Here is a 20996-nt window from a genome sequence, read left to right as displayed (position 1 = left end):
ATACAGTGAGGTTGGAAAATTAATTACCAATAGTTTAGGGAGTGGGAAGCTTAAGTTTATCACGAGGACAAATGTCTAATTCCTGTTTCAGAAAGAATGAGAAAAATGGGTCATTCTTTACAAATTACGGATAAGAAGTTCCTGCTGTGGCACAATGGGATTGATGCCGTCTCTGGAGTGCTGGGATGCAGGTTTGATCCCTGGCGTGGCACAGCACAGTGGGTTAAAGGATCTAGCGTTGCTGTAGCTGGTCACAGGTTGATACTGCAACTCAGATCTGATCCCTGGCCTGGGAACTCCATATGCCCCGGTGGCCAAGAAAGAAAAAAATTGTGGTTAAGAAAAACAAACAAACCACATAACATTGTTTTTATTACCAAAAGTGTCACCAGTACAAAATCAACTTTGTATGCAGATTTAAAAAATATTATACTGGAGTTCCCTGGTGGCCTCTCAGTTGAGAATTTGGCATTGTCACTTCTGTGGCTCCAGTTTGATCCTTGGCCCAGAAACTTCTGCATGCCATGAGCATGGCTAAAAATAATTATATTTCATTAATGCAAAAGATATGGCTTTAATTATTCAATAGATACTTGGTGATAGCCATTCTCTAGCCATCCAGTGCCAAACTCAGACAGAATGAAGTGCTGGTAATGTTGAGACACTAGCAGTTTGGTAGGAGGTAGGCTATATATGACGGTATAGCTGAAAAGGCCAAATGAGAGATGAATTGTCTTATTTTATTTATTTATTTTTTTGGTCTTTTTGTCTTTGTAGGACTGCACCCACAGCATATGGAGGTTCTGAGCTAGGGGCGAATCGGGGCTGTAGCTGCTAGCCTATGCCAGAGCCACAGCAACAAGGGATCCGAGCTGTGTCTGCGACCTATACCACAGCTCTTAGCAATGCTGGCTCTTTAACCCACTGTCCTCATGGATGATAGTCAGGTTCACTAATGGCTGAGCCATGATGGGAACTCCTGAATCGTCTTATCTACATGAAATTTTTTTCGGCCATGCCCATTGCATGTGGAAGTTCTCAGGCTGCACCATGGCAGTGATCTGAGTTACTGCAGTGACAATGCTGGATCCTTAACCCACTGCACCAAAAGGGAGCTCAATGACATCTTTTGATGAATGTTAATTGCTGCTTTCCCAAGTGTTGGTGCTGATTTAGACCCTGACCGTCCTTACCATATGGCCACTCTTCACAGGATATGGTCAGCTCATGCATAACTTTCCTCATCTGCCTGGTTACCATGTCATCTGAGCTTGGCTTTAGCCTTAAAGTATTTCTTTTTGCTCCTTCTTTGTGCTTATAGCACTTGAGCTCATCACTCAGCCCCTATTTGCCTGTCCTGCTGCTGTAGTAGACGGTATTCTGTCCCTATTCCAGCCGTGCAAAGTCCAGCCTCTGCTCTGGGGCTGAAAAATTGCTTGTTTAACTCTTGATACCCTTGAGTTTAATGAATGTCGAGGAGACTGGAGGCCTGGGGAGGCCTGGGTTTCACAAGCCTTAGGAGGACAGGGACTGTGATTGTTTTTTATTTTGGCTAGGAACTCATCTGCATGACACCTGCCAGAGAATATGAAAAACATCATGGGTTTGTTGTTTTCTCCCCATGTTGGTTGCTGTTGGACAGTGTGTTGTCATTTTAAGGGCAGAAGTAGGTTTTAGTTCACACACACAGAGGAAGCTATGAGTAGTAGTCTAATGGTATATGTTTGGATAAGTAAGTTTGGGATTTACTAAACTCAGGCTATCGCTTCTTTAGACACACTAGCCCAGTGCCTTTACCCCAACTTGTATTGTAATTTCTTGTTTACCCATGTTCTCTCCTGACCCAGCCCACCCCAACACTAGGCTATGAGCTCCTTGAAGGTAGAGATCATGTATATTTTTTTACCACAAGGTCCCCATCATCTTGCAAAATCTGGCTCATAAGCAGTGCCAAGCCTGAACATGTTCCCTCTTTGATAAGGCTTTTCTCTTAAATATATTGTATTAAAAATAGGCTATGTGTTGTAGGTAAAGGAAATCATACATGTGTATTCTGTTCCTGGCCCACTATTAATAGAAACTTGGCTTGATGCTAGATTGAGTAGCCTGGATTACTTCAGTCTGGGTATTTCATTTTTCATCTGGAGTATTTCTTAGTTTGAAAGGCATGTCAAAACACACTCGTTATATGTTTCCTATTGTCATTGCATTTTGATGTCTGTATATCACTGCATCATAAACTTTTGGTATGTCTATACTTACATATCAAACACATTTCTGTTGTCTTTTCTTTTCCCAACTTTCAACATTTTACCAACGTAACTTGCTGGAATTTTTCTGCTTGAGAAGTAGCTTAAAGCTTTGTCGCTGACGATCCGCAAAGAATGCAGCCCACAAGCAGCTCTGCCCTTTACTATGACCCTAATTAAATCAGCCTCCCTCAGGTCAGACTTAGGCTTTGGTTCTTTCTTTTGAAGGCCAGCTGCAAGGCTGATGACATGTCTGCGTCTGCCATTGTGTGCCTGTGTACAGCCATCCGTCACTGTCAGCAGGTTCAGAGTCTCTCTGGCAGGACACAGCCCGTGGGAAACAAGGGCGAAGGGGGATGGTCTAAGGACTCTTGAGAGGGAGAGGAGAAAGGGGAACAGCTTTTTAGTAGAAAGAATTAAGGAGGAAAAGGAGTCGGAGGAATAATAATCGAAAGGAAACAGGAGTGAAGAGCAGAAGACTGAAAGGTAAAATGACCCTCTCCTTCTCTCTCCAATTGTCCAAGTTAAAGAATAGTCATCTTCCAGTTTTGTTTATCCTTTTTTTCCCCCCAGTGAGCTGATTTTAATGATTTTAATTTTCCCACATCCATTTGTTTATCCTTTAGTTCTTTATGTCTACCTGGTGGCCTAGGTACTTTGCTCTTTTTTAATTTTATTTTTTATTGGGCTCGGAGTGTTAGATAGTCTTCATTGTCACCCTTTCTATCCCTCTTGGTCTATAGATCTGTATTTTTTCCCCTTTTGCTTCTCTTTTGTTGCCTGGGATAATGTTCTTCAGCCTTTGCGCTCTATCAGCCATCTTTGCTTTAGGGTCAAGCATTGCTTTTCATGGACATGGTAATAGATTGGATAAAAGACAGAATTAATGAGTGTATTGGGTGGCAAAAAAATCAGACATCTGCCTTCTATACCTTGCATAAATGAGAGGAGTAAAATATTGAATTGAATTATTTCTTAAAAGCCACTTAACCTAGTGAACTCTTTCCTACTTTAAAGTTTATTTTGGACATTAGATATTATAAATAAATACTCTGTTTTGAGGGATCCGTATTTTAACAGGGGAATCCAATCTATTATGCTGAGGATATATCCACTTTAGAGAAATTGTAGCTAATTTGCCAATCTGAATTCCTTAAATTCAAATCCATGAGCACATACTGTTTTGTTGTTTTCCATGTAAGCAAAATCTTAGTATTTTTAGTTAATTTTTGTTTTCCAGAGATTTAATGTTTCCCGACTATAGTTTTCCAGCAAAGAGAGTATGGCCTAACTGAAAAGTGAATTTATAAGCAGGAAAAAAAAAAATCTTCTAACTTTAAATAATGATTCCAACTCAAATCCTTAGTGGTAAAAAAAAAAAGTTTTTTTTTTAGTATATTTAGTCTTTTTATGACTATACATTTGAAATATTCCTTATAATTTTTCTATATTGTAGTGTAACAGAGTTAGTGTGTATTGGGAGAGTTATTTCCTTTTGTGGGAGGACATTGTATGAATGATAAATGGTGCCAAACTAAAAGTCAAGTGTATATTAGCATTTGTATATAATAGCAGCTTAACTTTTGAGTATATCATTCATCATATATGCCTAAATTAACCGTGGAGAATGAAGGTAGAAGAATAGAATTAAAGTGCCTCAGTTCCTTATTCTTTCATTTGATGTTACTCTTTGTCTTTTTCTAGACAAAAGAAATTGTCTTTTGATTGGAGGTTGATTGGAGAGATTGGCGGTTGGAACCATTAATTGAAAATTCAAGGCTGTTTAGAAGGTGATTAAAATTTTTAATAGGTCACAGTTACCAGTAATTATAAACATTAATCATTTGTTTTCATGATAATTCATGAACACCCCTCTTTCTTGAAATATTTTACTTTTTGCTGTGACCAGTCAATGTGCATACCAGTCAGTGTGTTACAAAGACCTGCCAAGCAAGAGCTTAATAAAATTAAAAGTTTCCTCAGGCAGATTTTGGCCAGTTGTACTGAAATTCTTGGAAAGTAAAGACTATAACTTGTAGAACTGACTTTTAGATTGGCTAGTGTTTCAAGAATTATGTCCTTGATCAAAGAAGGATAAACTTGACAAGATCATGCCAGCTTACTGACTGTTCCTATAAACATGAATTTTCCATTCAAAAATAAGTTTTCATATCAAGTTAGGCAGGATTTGAAAGAACTTAAGTGAGTCAGAAGTATTGCATTTTCATTAGGTGTTCAGTATGATGGGGGCCGGTATTTATGGCATATCACTGGGCTATGGGACCCCTCTGCACTAGGTTGGAGGGGCTGGGTAATCTTGTGGACTACAGGGTAAGTGTCCCCAACCACTGTGTAAATGATGAGCACTTATGGTAGGCAATTAGTCTTCTGTTTGAGCATCTCAGCAGTAGAAAGAAAATGAAAACGCATCTCTTTTATAGAGCTGTTAGAGAGTCTTGGATTAATTGCTGCTATCTCTGTATTGAGAAGACTTGTCCTTTGATCACAGCATATATTGGCTGCCAGCATAACAGTATAAAGAATTGAATGTTTCCTTTTTCCTGTGTACCTACTACATCTCATAGTGTGTGATTAAAACTGACAAAATATAGTGAGAGGTTAAACTTGTCTAGATGGTTTGCTGTTCTTTATTTTTAGAATTCCTATTTGCAGTTGTTAATAATACCTTTTATTCACCTACTAGATTGCATATTAGGATTGTATATTGTAAAAATTAATGCATTGACTTTTTTTGCTTGTAGTAAATATTCTCAATTTTCCCAAAGTAGAGCCACTAATATAGAGATTAGACAAATTTCGCAGAGCCTCAAGGATGTTGAAAAAGGAGTAAATAGGAGATTCCAATTTGGGAATCTGGAGTGTGTGTGTGTGTGTGTGTGTGTGTGTGTGTGTGTGAGTGTGTGTGAGATGGAGTGGGGAGGGGAGAAGCAGTAAGTTCTAGGTTCAGTAAGCACTTATAGAGCTCCTACTATGTGTAAGGTCCTATTAGGATGCCAGAATGGATAAGATGTTGTCCTTGCTCTCAAGAGGCTTCTGGTCAGTTGCAGGAGATGAACATATATGTACATTAACTGAAATATAAGGCAGAAAACAAGGAGATTCAATAGGAGGGTTTTGTTTTGTTTTGTTTTGTTTTTTGGCTGGTCCCATGGCATGTGGAAATTCCATGGGTTCACACCCATGCCTCAACAGTGACCTGAGCTGCTGCAGTGACAACACTGGATCCATAACCTACTGTACCACAAGAGAACTCTTCAATTAGAATTTTAAATATACTATAGGGAAGAACAGGCAGGAAACTTATTGTGGAGTCCTGAGAAGGCTTTGTGGATGAGATAGCACAGTATTTGAATATTTTATATGAGAATATCTCAATTTTCTTAAAATCATGTCTCTCTTTTTTTTTTAAAAAAAAAAAACCCAACAACTATGATCTCCTTTAATGTTATTGACATTTCAAAATAAGTTACTTTGTGTGATTACTTATTAAATTTATAATCAAATAAATTAATTGAATGCTCCTACCAACTGTAAATCCCTCTCACAGTTACCATTCGAAGTTACACACTCTTTTTATCCAAGAGAAGAATTTTATTTAAAATAACCTCAGGACTAAAATAATAGCCACTGTGGTGTAATGGGATCAGGGACATCTTTGGAGTGCTGGGATGCAGGTTCAATCCCCACCCCAGCACAGTGGGCTAAGGATCTGGTGTTGCCACAGCTTCGGCCTAGGTCACAACTGTGGCTCAGATATGATCCCTGGCCTGGCCTGGGAACTCCATGTGCTGTGGAGTGGCAAAAAAGAAAAAAAAAGCAAAATTTTAAGTTTTTTTTTCTCTGAGGGCAACTGAAAATTTGACAAAAATACTGGGTTTTGAATACTTCCCTTTTTTCAGCATTTGCATGTATATCCTTTTTTTGGCATGTATGTCTTTAAGTTTATATCATGTTTTTATATTTTTAGTAATTCCTTTCATTATTTTAAATTTTGCCTAAATTTCTTGTTAATTTTTTATTGTGTAATTTTATTTTTTAATTATTACTAAATCATCTGGGCTACTAGTTTTTTTTTAAATCATCCAGGACATACATACTCACAAGATAATTATTTCAAGAAACATCTAAAAAGCAAAAATAATGCTTTAAAACTTCTGTAGAATGTATTTCCAAATTCAATATGAATGACACTTTATCCCTCATTTTGGATTATCTGTCTGTGTTTAGTGGTTTAGCACAGTTTGTAATAACTCTTAAACTATAACTTGGGATTCTCTCTTGTGGCATAGTAAGTTGAGGATCCGGCGTCTACTGCAGCCCCTTGGGTCACTGCTGTGGTGAGGGTTTGATTCCTAGCCTGGGAACTTCAACATGCCATGGGCACAAACAAAGGAAAAAAAAAAAGGAGATCCTTTCTTTGTTCAGCAGGTTAAGGACCTGCCATTGTCTTTGTGAGGATGTAGGTTCCATCCCTGGCCTTGCTCAGTGAGTTAAGGATCTAGTGTTGTTACAAGCTATGACATGGGTCACAGATGCAGCTTGGGTCCAATATGGCTATGGCTATGGCAGAGGCCTGCAGCTGCAGCTCCAGTTCGACCCCTGGCCTGGGAACTTCCATATGCTGTAGGTGCAGCCATTAAAAAACAACAACAACAAAACAAAACACACATGTGTGTGTGCGTGTGTGTATACATTTATATATATCTCAAAACACTAGTGTGTTCCTTCTGTATACTATGTGCTTCCCTCTAAAAACAAAACCTTTTAAAAAGGACAGATAATGTAAACAAATTAACAGTGTATTGGAGTTCCTGTTGTGGCACAGCAGAAACGAATCCAACTAGTAACCATGAGGTTGTGGGTTTGATCCCTGGCCTCACTCAGTGGGTTACAGTTCTGGCGTTGCAGTGTAGGTCAAAGATGCAGCTCGGATCCCAAGTTGCTGTGGCTGTGGCGTAGGCTGGCAGCTGTAGCTCCTGTTGGACCCCTAGCCTGGAAACCTCCATATATGCCTTGAGTGCGGCCCTAAAAAAAAAAGAAAAAAAAAAAAAAAAAGGAAAACGAAAACCACTGTGTTAAGTAAAAACTTCAGTCTGTAGTAAAAATTTTAAAATGGTACCTACTGCTGGCCTTAAAGTTTTGAAAACCAGAGGAGAGTCTTCATCCTCTTTCCTCTATTTAGGGCTCTCTTTTGTTCTCAGAACACCAAACTGAAACTAATGCTACAAGTGTTAACCTTACAGATTAAACAACCTGGAAATCTATTTCCTTGGTCAGTTTCACTTTTCTTTGAAGCAAGTGATTAAAAACTGAATTTAGAAGTTGCGTTTCTTGGGAATGTGTTAAATCTTTTGTCTTGATCCCCCATAGCCCCCTACCACCATTCCCACAATTGCTTATTGAATGAGTGAATGTCAGTTTTTCCCATGAATAATTTAAATCTATGCCTGGCAATCAATATATTTTAAAGTAATTGATTCATAATACTACTCCTAAAGCAAACTCATAAATGTAAAGTGAAGTCCTAAGACAGTGTATTTGTATCATATAGATTCAAAAATCATAAAAAATTGAGAGGAATATCTGCATATAATATGATTATTTTCTTGTGAATTTATTGTAGTGGATAGTTGCAACAATGTATTACTTGGGAAAATAATACTTGTATTTGCTGTTTATGCATTTTCATGTTTTTTCAGTGAAATAGAGCTAATAGAATATAAAGAAAATATGGTTTTGCAGAAGGTTCATGGGGAAAACACAACCATGGTTATTTTTGATTTATTGACCATGTTTGTGGCAGATGCCATCTGAATTTTCATGTTAGGCTACTATTTTGTGACTGTGAAGACAAGAATTTTACCCAGTGGGATGGTGACTTCATTTCACCTCTCAGTGCCTTTTATTTTGTTGTGGGTACATCTGGAGACATTATCTCCCACAAAAGCGGCCTCCAGCCTGTTAAGTAATAACAACCTTTCTCACCCTGAAACAATGAAGTATCAGATGATTGCAGCCTCAAACAAAAGATTCCCGCTCTCTTTCAGAGGGGATTATAGTATGATTTCCCTCTCACTCTGGTGAGCCTGGCACTCTAGAATATCTAGTTTAGTCCTTTCTTTGTTAATAGATGATCATAAAGGGGTCTTTGTTATACTCTCTCATTTGTTCCAGCAGGATGTGTCCATTATTTCATTCTGCTGCTTGGCACATGCGGCAGTTTCATCTATAGCACCTTGAATCATGTTGTTTTCTCTTTATCATGGAGCTTAAGCTTCATCTAAATAATTACTTTTGTTCAGAAATCAAACCCCTGAGTGTTTTTGACAGACACACTGATTCTGAGAATGTTCTTTGCCCCATGTAAAATCAGCATCAGTTCCCGAGTAGATGCCCTTTCTGTTCTCATTAATTCCCAGGTCATTTAGGTGCTGGGAACACTTATTTTGTGGCTTCTTTATTGGTTATGTTTTGTGTTTAACATATTTGCTGTAGTTTAGAGCAGTTTGGAGGTACCCTTTTAGTTGTTTTGGCGGAAATGAGGGGGATTAATTATAAGATTATTGAATGAAGTCAGGTGACTCTGAGATGCTGCAGTTGTTAAGGAGGGAAGTAATGAACATTATGTTTCTTATTTACCCACAGTTGTTGCAATAAGAACATTAAAGTACATAGCACTTCTTCCCCAGCTTCTACTTCCCTCCATCCTTCCTTTGTTTGTTTGTTTCTTTCTTTCTTTCTTTCTCTCCCCTCCCTCCTTCCTTCCTCCTTCTTTTTCTCTTTCCTTGCCTCCTAGACTCCCCCTCTTTCTTTCATTTGGCAAAGTTACAGAGTAAAGTTTCATTCAAAACTTACTCTTTTATTCAAAAAACTTATAAATGCGTATTTTGTTGTCTCTTTTTATTTTAGGGCCGCACCCACGACATATGGAGGTTCCCAGGCTAGGGCTTGAATCAGGGCTCTAGCTGCCGGCCTACACCACGGCCACAGCAACACCAGATCTGAACTGCATCTACAACTTACATCACAACAAGATCCTTAACCCACTGAGTGAGGCCAGGGGTCGAAACCTGCATCCTCATGGATGCTGGTCAGATTTGTTTCCCCTGAGCCATGACGGGAACTCCATAAATGCATATTATAAAATTATAGAAGGTAAAAAGGACTGTCCTTTTTTTGTGTCACTGCCTCTAAGATAAGAAAGAACCATGTATATAGTCTGGTAAGTTTCTGCATGAAGTAGTCGTAAGAATATTAAGGTGTCTTTTTAGACTCAACACAGAGCTAGTTACACCCTTGTGTAACTTGCAGAATTGATGCTTTGAAATTTTTGCCTCTTAATTGTTTTGAAAGGCACATTAGTGTAACTTTTAAGAGCCTGAACTCTAGAGTCAAAATTCTTGGGTTCAAGTCCTGGTTTTCTGTAAACTAGCTAAATTGACTTTTGTAGTCTTCAGTTTTCTCCTGTGCAAAATGGAGATAATGGCACTTACTCATAGATTTGTCATATTAAATGTATTGGATGAATTAACACACATAATGTTTAGAACAGGCCTACCACCAGTAAGTCTTCTATGAATGTTAGCTATTTTTAAAAATCATCTTAACCATAATAATTGAATGCCTACTATTTTTTAAACAAAATTTGAGGATTAAAGAGATGACTTTAAGCTTTCTCACTAAATGAATTCATAGTCTATGCTCAAATGATAACATGTTAAAAACAGTTAAGTTGCTTTACTACAAGATAAATCTAGTGGAGAAATTAGACATGCAAACATGCATGCTTGCCTATTAGAACTTGTTAGGGCCACCTTGTGGTCCTCATTTGACACATGGATTTTAACTTCAATTTGAGGAGCTTATAGGAATGATACTCAATGTATAACTACCTGCTTCGGTATCACCATGCTATGTTTTAAAAATGTAAAATCTTTGGTGGCCCTCTTTCTGCTGAGCCAGAATCACTGGGGTTGAGAGCCTAGGAATCTACATTTTTAAAAAGCTTCCCTAGTGATTCTTCTGCAGAATTGAGAACAGTTGCCATAGAACAGTGGCTCTCAACCTGGATGCTCATTAGAAAAACTTGAGCATTTAGAAGGTGCAGATGCTTGGCTTCTGACTTAATTGTTTGGAGTGTGGTGGTGGGCATTAAGGTTAGCGATAAATAATGTTCAGAGTGGAGGAAAAATGGTATTAGAAGATGATTAGTGAAGGTGATTGTTGACACAGTTTATTATATCAGGATGTAAGCTGACTTGATACTTTCAAAAAGTCATTACTGTGGTTACTAGGGACTAGAGAAAAAGGAGAAGTGAGAATAAATGGCGTAATGGCTGTAGAGTTTCTGTAAATATTCTGGAAATGAAAGGTTGTGATGGTATGCAACAGTATGAATGTGCTTAATGCCACTGAATTATACTTAAAAATGGTTAAAATGGGAGTTCCTGTTGTGGCACAGCAGAAACAAATCTGCCTAGGTACCATGAGGCTGTGGGTTCATTCCCTGGTCTTCCTCAGTGGGTTAAGGATCTGGCTTTGCCGTGTGCTGTGGTGTAGATTGCAGATGAGGCTTGGATCCTGCGCTGCTGTGGTTGTGGTGTAGGCTGGCAGCTGTAGCTTCAATTCGACCCCTCGCCTGGGAATCTCCATATGCCTTGGGTGTGGCCCTAAAAGGGGAAAAAAAAAAAAGTTAAAATGGTCAGTTTTATGTTATGTATATTTTACCACAATGAAAAATACTGAAAAAAAAGCCATAGTTCTCACATTTCTGAGCCTTGGTTTTTGTTTTTTTTTCTTTCTTCTTTTCACAGTGACAGTGTATCATGCGTGCCACTGATTCCAGGGGACACCCCCCTGCTTTCCTACAACCTCAGAATGGAAGCAGCCATCGCTCATCTGGCTATGTTCCTGGGAAGGTTGTCCCACTGCGACCCCCTCCTCCTCCAAAGAGCCAAGCTTCAGCCAAATTTACCTCCATCAGACAGGAAGCCCGGGCCACCTTTGCTTTCTCTTCTGAGGAACAGCAAGCCCAGAGAGAAAGCCAAAAGCAGAAGAGGCACAAAAATACTTTCATTTGCTTTGCTATTACTAGCTTTTCATTTTTTGTTGCACTTGCAGTCATTTTAGGAATATCCTCAAAATATGCTCCAGATGGTAAGTGTGTATATATATTTGTGTGTGTAGATGCATGTGTGCATACAGAACACATTCAAGGAAAAGAAAGAAGGGAAAGAAATAGTAGAATAAAATTCTAAAAAATCTTTTATTATCTTAACTTGGCTTTAGTTAACTAATATGTAGCTAGATAATATGAAATGTAGCTTCTTATGAGTGAGAACAATTAAAGGAATTCACTGGAAATAATAAAATTAAAGAATTGCTCTCCCTTTCCGTTCTGCTACTTTGTCCTTCTTGAAGCATTTGTTTTCAAAATAGTAATTTTAATAAGCTTTATTGAAATCTTATGGTAGTGCAGTTCATCTTTCATGGTAGGTAAGATTTTCAGATCACCAAAAGTTTTTAGTAATAAAAATTACTAAATGTAGTGATAAAGTACATTTAATTGAAAAACAAACAAAAAGAAAATGATTAAGTTTTGTGTTCTGCCATTTGAAACTGGCCAGAAAGAGAATTCTAAAAGCAAGTTTTGATACACTTGTCTAAAAATCACTCATTTCTTGATAGTTAAATATCATTTAGGGGAGATTTTAATTTCTTAAATGGCCTTTGCTCTTCAAGTTGGTTATATAGCAATGCTTTGAATGATTTGGGGAAGTTAATTGTCAGTCACCCTCAATGTAGTACCAACAAAGAATGGCCTCATAATAGATGCCATCCATCCCTCTGAAAATCAAAGGGCTCAGGGCTGTGGGAGAAGCAGAGAAAAAACTCAGGCCCCCTGGATTGGGCACTGTAGTGGTCTGAATTTTTTTAGTAGTCTGCAACAGATTTATATTGAATTAGTGCCTCCTTAAATGGCTATAATATTTGGGAAGCATTGTATGATTTATAAAACTTAGAAATATTAGTTTGTTTAGATTTCATGGGTGGTTTAGGGATCTTATAGACTATGTTTTTGGTGGGGAGGTAATAGCAATACCTCTGAGAAAATAGACCTGAAGTAAGAGAGATGTTCATATCAACATCTTTTTGTTTGTTTGTTTGGCTGCACCTGCGGCATGTAGAAGTTCCCAACCCAGGGATCAAACCTACGTTGTACTTCCAACTTGCACCACAGCTGTGACAATGCCAGATCCTTAACTCACTGTGCCACAAAGGAACTTCGCATATCAGCATCTTTGTTGGCCAAACCAGTAGACCACATAAAGTGCTTGCAACATTGCTTTCCATTGGACACAGCATTGACTTTCTCTCTTTTTCCACCAGAATAACCAAGTTCATGGCTGTTGATTCATTCTTTCCAAGTAATCTTCAATAAAAGGATGCCAGACTGTGGGAAATCATAATTGAAATCTGTGGCTTTAATTGATGTTTTCATATTTCAGCAAAGACATAGAATTGCTGATGTGGTTCCTTGAGTCAACATTTTTTAGTTTCACATTTTGGTATTATAAGGGCAGAATATCAGTGGAAAGACCTGGTATGCTGCAGTATTTCAAGATCAGCCTTACTGTGGTTATTGCTGTTATGTAACTTTGATAATGCATCTTGTACTCAGCAAGAAGGTAGCTGAGAAGGTGGGGCTGGCTAAGCTATTTTTCGATGCTTTCTGCAGACTACAGATTTTCTCATTAAGTGTACTTTATTAGAAGGAAACAGACTGGAATCGTTGGTGACGGTTCTAATGATGCATGCTTTCTTGGGGAATAATTATAAATGATTAAAAAGAATTGTGTCATTATTAGAATAGATTCTAGATCTCAAAAAACTGGATTTCCTTCTCTAGCTGGTTACAGTTCTTGTTACGTGGGCCTACATTTGCTTGTAATACAACATCATAGACATTCCAGCTAAATGTTTTATGGGAAATTAGGGAGATAGAAGAAAAAGTTCAAGAAATCCTCAAAATTAAGTCAGAAAAAAAATGCAAGAGTTTTCTTGTTTCTTCGGTGGGAAGAAGAGTTTAAGGATTATTCTTAGTATGGTAGTGATGGTCACCGACGTGTCAGAATTAAATATCAGAGGAGTTCCCGTTGTGGTTCAGCAGTAATGAACCTGATTAGTATCCATGAGGATGCAGTTTCAATCCCTGGCCTTGCTCAGTGGATTAAGGATCTGGTTTTTGCTGTGAGCTGTCAGGTAGGTTGCAGACTTGGCTTGGATCTGGTGTTGCTGTGGCTGTGATATAGACTGGCAGCTATAGCTTCCATTCCACCCCTAGCCTGGGAACCTCCATATGCCATGGGTGTGGCCCTAAAAAAAGCAAAAAAAAAAAAAAATCAGTGATTATGAAACTGCTAGGAGAAAAATTAATTCCATGAAATAATTGCTAAGGACTTGATTAGTGGCACTAATTTTAATTGTAGTGGTTATTATCACTTCAAAGAGAAAGCATAAGCCAACATGAATGCTTAAAAATAAATGTGTGCGGGAGTTCCTGTCGTGGCACAGTGGTTAACGAATCTAAGAACCATGAGGTTGCGGGTTCGATACCTGCCCTTGCTCAGTGGGTTAATGATCCGGCGTTGCCGTGAGTCGCAGATGTGGCTCAGATCCCACATCGCTGTGGCTCTGGCGTAGGCTGGCAGCTACATCTCCGATTAGACCCCTAGCCTGGGAACCTCCATATGCCGCGGGAGTGGCCCAAGAAATGGCAAAAAGACAAAAAAAAAAAAAGAAAGAAATGTTTGCATTAGTGTGACGTAAGTTCAAAATGAGGAATCAAAATTTCCTTTCCATAAAAAACTGTATCTTTGTGACGTACCCAGTATTTCTAATTTTTCTCACATTATCCCCCAACACACACCTTCTACCTTCATGTGATTCCCAAGCATATTTGTCCATTCCTACTTTTGCTTAGTTTAAATATAGGCTGCACCTTGCTATTCTAACTGAGCAACCAAGTGGACTTGGATGGCAAAGGGTATTTGCATCACTAGTGTCCTTATCTCTCCTTCATACTCCTTTTATTTAAATAGTATCCACTTCTTGGGGATCTAGGTCTAGTGTGATCTCCACCATTGTAGCTGTCTCAGTTACTCTAGCCCCATTCCCTCCTTTCTCTGAGCTCTTTTGCACCTAAAGTAACTAACACATTCTTCAGTATTATTTCATACATGGTGGCTTTTTCTCTCAGGCTAGATTATAGGCTCTGAGGGCTGTGAGCTCATTCTAAATTATGAACTTTGTAAATTTTACTTTATCTAGTCCAGAATGGATAAATTGATCTTCAGTAACTACTTGGTCAGTAGTTGGTAAAATTGGTGTGGTATTTTTTCCCCTCTCTTCTTACAAATTATAGCAGAAACTAAAGCTCTCATGGATAAAATAGCTGTGGCAATACAGAATACTTTCGTATTTTCATCATCTGTTCAAGAGGCAAGTTCTGATTCTAGTAAAGGAACACTATAAGGAAAGTAAACCTCCTTTCTTCCATATCATTCAATATGCTGAGTAATCTTGGGTTTGGTTTCTCTAATCTCCAGTTTGCTCATCTCTGAAAATGAGAGGTCATATCTTTGACCATTTGCTGTTGGTAAAGTGTACATGATTGAAGATAGTGGTATTTACCAGTAGCTGCCTTTGGAATGAAAGAAGTGCATGGGAAGGAACTTGAGAAAACCTAATACACATGTTGCTTAGCAATTTCCATTTTTTATTTATCAGTGTGTTGTGAACATACTTTCTTTTTAAAAATAGCTTTCTTTTAAACATTTTTTTTAAGTTTTAATTTATTGGACTCTAGTTAACTTACAATTTTGTGTTAGTTTCAGGTATAAAACAAAATGATTCATCTATGCATATACATATATCTGTTCCTTTTCAGATTCTTTTTCCATATAGGTCACTACAGAGTATTAAATAGATTTCCCTCTAAGTCCTATACAGTAAGCCCTTGTTACTCATCCATTCCATGTATAGTATTGTGTATATGTCAATCCCAACCCCTTATTTTATCCTTCCCTAAAACAGCTTTCTATAGTGGGTCCAAGGACAATTTTTAGTGTTGCCTCTTACTGTTGATTTATTTCCAGAGTAGCTGGTTCTCATTTTACCTTGTGGACTTTGACTTGAACTAGATAATAGCAATTTGGTTTTGTGGTGAAACCTTTTTTTTTTTCCGGCTGTGCCTGCAGCCTGCACAAATTCCGGGGCCAGTGGTCGAACTCTCACCTCAGCAGTGACCCAGGCTGCTGCAGTGACAATACTTGATCTTTAACCTGCTGTGCCACAGGAGAACTCCATGAAGCCATTTTTATATATTGAGGAAGTAAAGGATTTGATGTATCTCTGCTTGATGGGATGGGATTTCTATCCATATGGAAGGAAATTAAAGTATGTTAGCCCCTTACTTGCAGGTTGCAGTAAATGATGGTACGATTTGGAATTGGCCAAAGATATTTTTGCGTGTGGTTGGGTTAATAGGATATCGATGTTGCACTGTTTTGTAGAGAATTGCCCAGATCAAAACCCCCGTCTCAGGAACTGGGATCCAGGACAAGATTCTACAAAGCAAGTTGTTGTCAAGGAGGGGGATATGTTTCGTCTGACCTCAGATGCCACAGTGAATTCCATAGTCATTCAAGATGGAGGTGAGTAATGGTCTCTGTCTATGGGAACAGCAAGGATGCTGTTTACCACAGGGGAACATTTGATGTTCTCTATGCAGAACACTGTTCTTTGTTTTTAGGATGTGGTGTAACTCTGAGTATGGAGACAGTTTCTAAGGTACAACAGTAGAATTCAAGAGCTAGAAGGGCCTTAGAAATCATGAAAGATCCTTGATTTATAGAAAAGGAAATACTTCTAGAAGGTGATCTTTTATAGCTAAATCTTTGTTATAACTACAGAGAGTGATGAGAGAGTCAGTTTGGGTTAATATGTGTAAAAATGAGATCCAAATTTGGAGGGTCCTATATATTTTTCTAGAAATGATTTATCTTTAAAGTGAATGGATTGAAAATCATACACATGGGCATTTTTAGGGTGTTGAGATATGAACTCTCCATTTCTTCCTTTACTGTGTTTTGAAAACAGGTTCAGTCTTCTAAGCAGACTTCAGTGAATTCTTTTCTCCTAACTTCAGAAGTGTTTTTTTCCCCCTGTTAAGATGAAATCTATTTCTCTGTACCTCAGAAAGATGTTTCAGAAGTTGGTTTACTTAGTGTTATTCCCTGCAGGGCTGCTTGTATTTGGGGACAATAAAGATGGATCCAGAAATATTACTTTGAGGACTCGTTACATCCTGATCAAGGATGGTGGGGCGCTTCATATTGGAGCAGAAAAATGCCGCTATAAATCCAAAGTGACAATTGCCTTGTATGGCAAGTCAGATGAAGGTGAAAGTATGCCAACATTTGGCAAAAAATTTATTGGTGTGGAAGCCGGCGGGACACTGGAATTACATGGGGCGCAGAAGACATCGTGGACGTTGTTGGTGAGAACTCTGCATGCTTCAGGCTTGACCTTTGGCTCTTATGCCTTTGAAAAGGATTTTCACAGGGGCCTCAATGTGAGGGTTATTGACCAAGATACAGCCAAGATTTTGGAAATTGAGAGGTTTGATACCCATGAATATCATAATGAAAGCAGGCGACTTCAGGAGTTCCTGAGAGTCCAGAGTCCAGGACGGATTGTTGCCATAGCTGTCGGAGATTCAGCAGCCAAAAGCCTCTTACAGGGAACCATACAAATGATCCAGAACCGGTTGGGAAGTAAGCTGATCCAAGGACTGGGCTACAGGTGGGCATACATATCTTTTTACTTTCCTTCCTGCTATGTATTAGAGTGTGTGTCTGTGTGAGAGGAGAGCCAGGGTGGAGAAGGAAACACAGCACATTACTTTCTGACTTCGGGTATCAGAATGGCCATATGGAAGTCTGGTTGCCTCTTGCTTTGAAACACGGGACTGGAGGACAGAATGCTGGTTATATAGATCTTGTCTTGGCTCTTGTTTATGAAGCACTGTGTGAACCTTAGCATTAGGCTGGTGAAAAGTTAAGAACAGAAATGTGGTATTGAAAGACAGGCAGTTTAAAGAAAGCTTTTATTATCTTCTGAAGATCATATGAAACCCAGGCTACTTGAGGCACCTCATGTGTTGAAAGGTTAGGGTCCAATTCTGTGTTAAGGTATAAAAGTTGTCTTAAAAATTTGAGGCAGGGTGGAGCATGCACAATTTTCTTCTTCTTCTCTTTCTTTTTCTTCTTCTTCTTATTTTTTTGTCTTTTTTGTTGTTGTTGTTGTTGTTGTTGCTGCTATTTCTTGGGCCGCCCCCGCGGCATATGGAGGTTCCCAGGCGAGGGGTTGAATCGGAGCTGTAGCCACCAGCCTACGCCAGAGCCACAGCAACGCGGGATCCGAGCTGCGTCTGCAACCTACACCACAGCTCACGGCAACGCCGGCTCGTTAACCCACTGAGCAAGGGCAGGGACGGAACCCGCAACCTCATGGTTCCTAGTCGGATTCGTTAACCACTGCGCCACGACGGGAACCCCTTCTTTTTTTTTTTTTTTTTTTTTTTTTGTAATCCTGTGCATGCTGATTTGAATCTGCTTGTTTAATTGACACAAGCCTAGGGGGCCCTTGCACATTTGAGAAAGCACAAGTTGGCGGGCTGGGAGATTCATCCAGATAGTAGGATTCATTTCTACAATTTGTTCTTATGCTATATTCTAATTATTATTTCTCAATGCTATTCTGGGATCTAGGGAAGTAGCGTGCTCAACATTTAATTTAAAAAAAGAACAAACAAAAAAACAGAAGTTTTGGAGTTCCCATTGTGGCTCAGCAGGTTAAGAATTCTCACATAATGTCCGTGAGAATGCGGGTTCCATCCATAACCTTGCACAGTGGGTTAAGGAACCAGCGTTGCCGCAAGTTGCAGTGTAGGTCACAGATGTGGCTCAGATCTAGTGTTGCTGTGGCTGTGGCGTAGACCTGTATGTGTAGCTCCCTAGTCTGGGAACTTCCATATGTCTCAGGTGTGGCCATAAACAAAACAAAACAGAAGTTTTAAATCTTCTTACAATTCACAGTATAGTTGAGAAATATCTGCAGTGAAAAGTGAGAGCATTCCACAACTCACATGTTGAAATGACCTAGTTATTATTTTTTCCTTTGATGGTTGGTCAGTCTAGCTATTTTTTCCTTTAGTCAATGTTGGAATGGAATATTATCTATATAAATCATAGAGAAAGTTAAGAAGATTAAAAACAGTGAAGAAAAAGGGTCTGTAATATTTTAAAAATGCTTTTTAGGAGTTCCTATCGTGGCTCAGCAGAAAAGAATCTTACTAGTATCCATGAGGATGCAGGTTCAATCCCTGGCCTCGCTCAGTGGGTTAAGGATCTGGCATGGCTGTGAACTGTGGTGTAGGTCACAGAAGAGGTTCATATCCTGTGTTGCTGTGGCTGTGGCTATGGCTATGGCTGGCAGCTACAGCTCCAATTAGACCCCTAGCCTGGTAACCTCCATATGCTGTGGGTGCGGCCCTAAAAAGACTTAAAAAAAAAAAATGCTTTTTACTCACCCAGGGAATATTTAGGAGATGCTGAGTTCTGGGTACCCATAGATGCTTAGATGAAGGAACACCATCTCAGAACCCTCATTTAATCTGATGGATAAACAGAGACCTAAATAGATGATCATGCACTGAGACTCTTGGTGCAGCTGCGGGCTGTGATATGAGCACAAATAGAAGGAGCCCCCCAGTCAGCCTTGGGGAATCAGTGGAGGCTTCCCAAAGGTGAGAGGCCCGAGGGGAGTTTGGAGTGTACTGCATAAGCCGTAGAGAAGGAGGGCTTTCCAGACGGAGGAAATAGCATGTGCAAATCTCAGAGGTATTGGGGGTTTTTAAAAAATTAAATATACATGTACAGAAAAGGGCTAAAAACAAGAATGTAGAGTTTAATGCCTTATCACCATGTGATACCACGGTAGCTACCACCCAGTTCGAGAAAGAGAATGCTGCCAGTGGCCTGGAAGCTCCTACCTGTCCTGTCCCCTCCTGTTCACTGGCCACTCCCTCTGCTCACCAAAGATAACCACTCCCCTGGATTGGTGGAGAACACTGAAGTTCAGGTTTGCTTGTCTTTGAACTTCATATACAAAGGAGCAGACAGTATGTCATATGTTGTGTCTGGCTTCTTTGCTCATGCTTGTAATCAAGTATCACTTATGCTGGTGCATGCAAGGTGGCTCATTTTCATCACTGGTTATTTTCTATTATATGACTATAGGACAAGGTATTTACTGCTGGATATCTGGGTGGTTGTCCAGTTCAGACCTCTCTTATAAAAAGTGCTTCTCTCAGTGTTCTTTTATCCATCACTTCATGCTCACATGCACATATTTCTGTAATCTATAGACTTAGTTGTTTCTTTCTGTCATTATTGTTCTAGATTTGTGCAATCATTAGGTAGGAATATTTTGTTTGACATTTTCGGGTTTCTCTCTCTACTGTTTCTAAATTCCCTTTAAAATATTGCTGCTGATTTGATGGAAGAATTAGAGTTGTGATCTTTTGCCAGTGTTCCGTTGCATCGACATTATCTCCAGTGTACATAAATATGCCCCTTTGAAGATAATGTTCTGGCGCATTGAAATTTTCCTCAAGTGGAGGAGGGAAGTAGGAGTATTTTGGAGATAATGTCAATAGAATAGAACATTGTTTTATAGTTGCTGAGGCAGTTCTGGTAAATAAAGGAAGCCTCTGATATTCCTCCCCACTTCCTTCTCACATAGGAGATAATAAATTGAGACATTCTTCATTTGATTCTTTGTCCTGTGTCATGGAATATAAATAGAGCTGTAAAGCATAGTCAGCCAAAGAGTAGCTAATCCATGCAGGGGCGGGTGTGGAATTTGTAAGGATTGTAGTCATGTGTTGGTTAACTTTGATCCGTCAACATCCAGCCATCTGTCTAGCATAGATTACTTTTAGCATTTTCTTTTCTTATAGTAGGAAGTTGATATTTTTCTTTTCATGTTTTAAACCAGGCAAATTTTCTGACTTTTGTCTTTGTTTTTTTTTTTTTTTGGAGGTGGGGGCACAATTTTGAGCAAAATCCCTGGGATGTTTATCACAGAAATAAAATGGCATTTCTCAAACGTACTGCATTCAACAAAAAGATATAAAGCATAAAAAATTTAAGGTCTGTTGGATAGTGCTTCTTTAGCTTTAATTTAAGAATATTAAGAAACCAATAACCCAGTCATTTGCAGCCTGGCTTGCACACCTGAGATCTTAAAAAAACCCATGTCCAGAGTCCACCCTAGATCATTTACATCAGGATCTCTGACGGGTAGGACACCACCCAGGCAATACGTGCAGTCAAGGTTGATGCCTACTGCTCTAACCTCTGACCTCTAACTCAGCAGTTCTCAATGTGGCTCCCAGACCAGCAGCATCAGCATTACCTGGGAACTTGTCAGAAATGCAAATTCTATGGCCCTAACACAAATGAGGCTTTACTAGAACTGCCTCAGCAACTAAAAAACAATGTTGTATCTGATCCCTACAAATGACAGTGGGGCCCAGCAATCTCACTTAAACCCTCCAGGTGATTCTGATGCCTACAAAGTTTAAGAATCACTGCTCGG

General features: G+C 39.1%; 1 protein-coding gene across 7 annotated transcripts in view; it reads left to right on the top strand.

The window, feature by feature from the left end:
• Positions 1–20996, top strand: part of CEMIP2 (cell migration inducing hyaluronidase 2) — an 82525-nt gene that overhangs the window by 6785 nt on the left and 54744 nt on the right. For 6 of the 7 annotated variants that reach the window (XM_047767765.1, XM_047767763.1, XM_047767764.1 and 3 more), the window contains exons 2-4: positions 11084–11426; positions 15845–15985; positions 16574–17135. In XM_047767765.1, coding sequence (XP_047623721.1) covers positions 11096–11426; positions 15845–15985; positions 16574–17135 — 1034 coding nt within the window. In that variant the 5' untranslated portion in view covers positions 11084–11095. Of the gene's footprint in view, positions 1–3861; positions 4040–11083; positions 11427–15844; positions 15986–16573; positions 17136–20996 lie in introns of those variants that run through there. The other variant, XM_047767766.1, reaches the window with a different exon arrangement.

Source organism: Phacochoerus africanus, chromosome 2 (genome assembly GCF_016906955.1).
Source record: "Phacochoerus africanus isolate WHEZ1 chromosome 2, ROS_Pafr_v1, whole genome shotgun sequence".
NCBI lineage: Eukaryota > Metazoa > Chordata > Mammalia > Artiodactyla > Suidae > Phacochoerus > Phacochoerus africanus.
The sequence above is the reverse complement of the archived record's forward strand: the minus strand, read 5'-3'. Positions and strand labels throughout refer to the sequence as shown.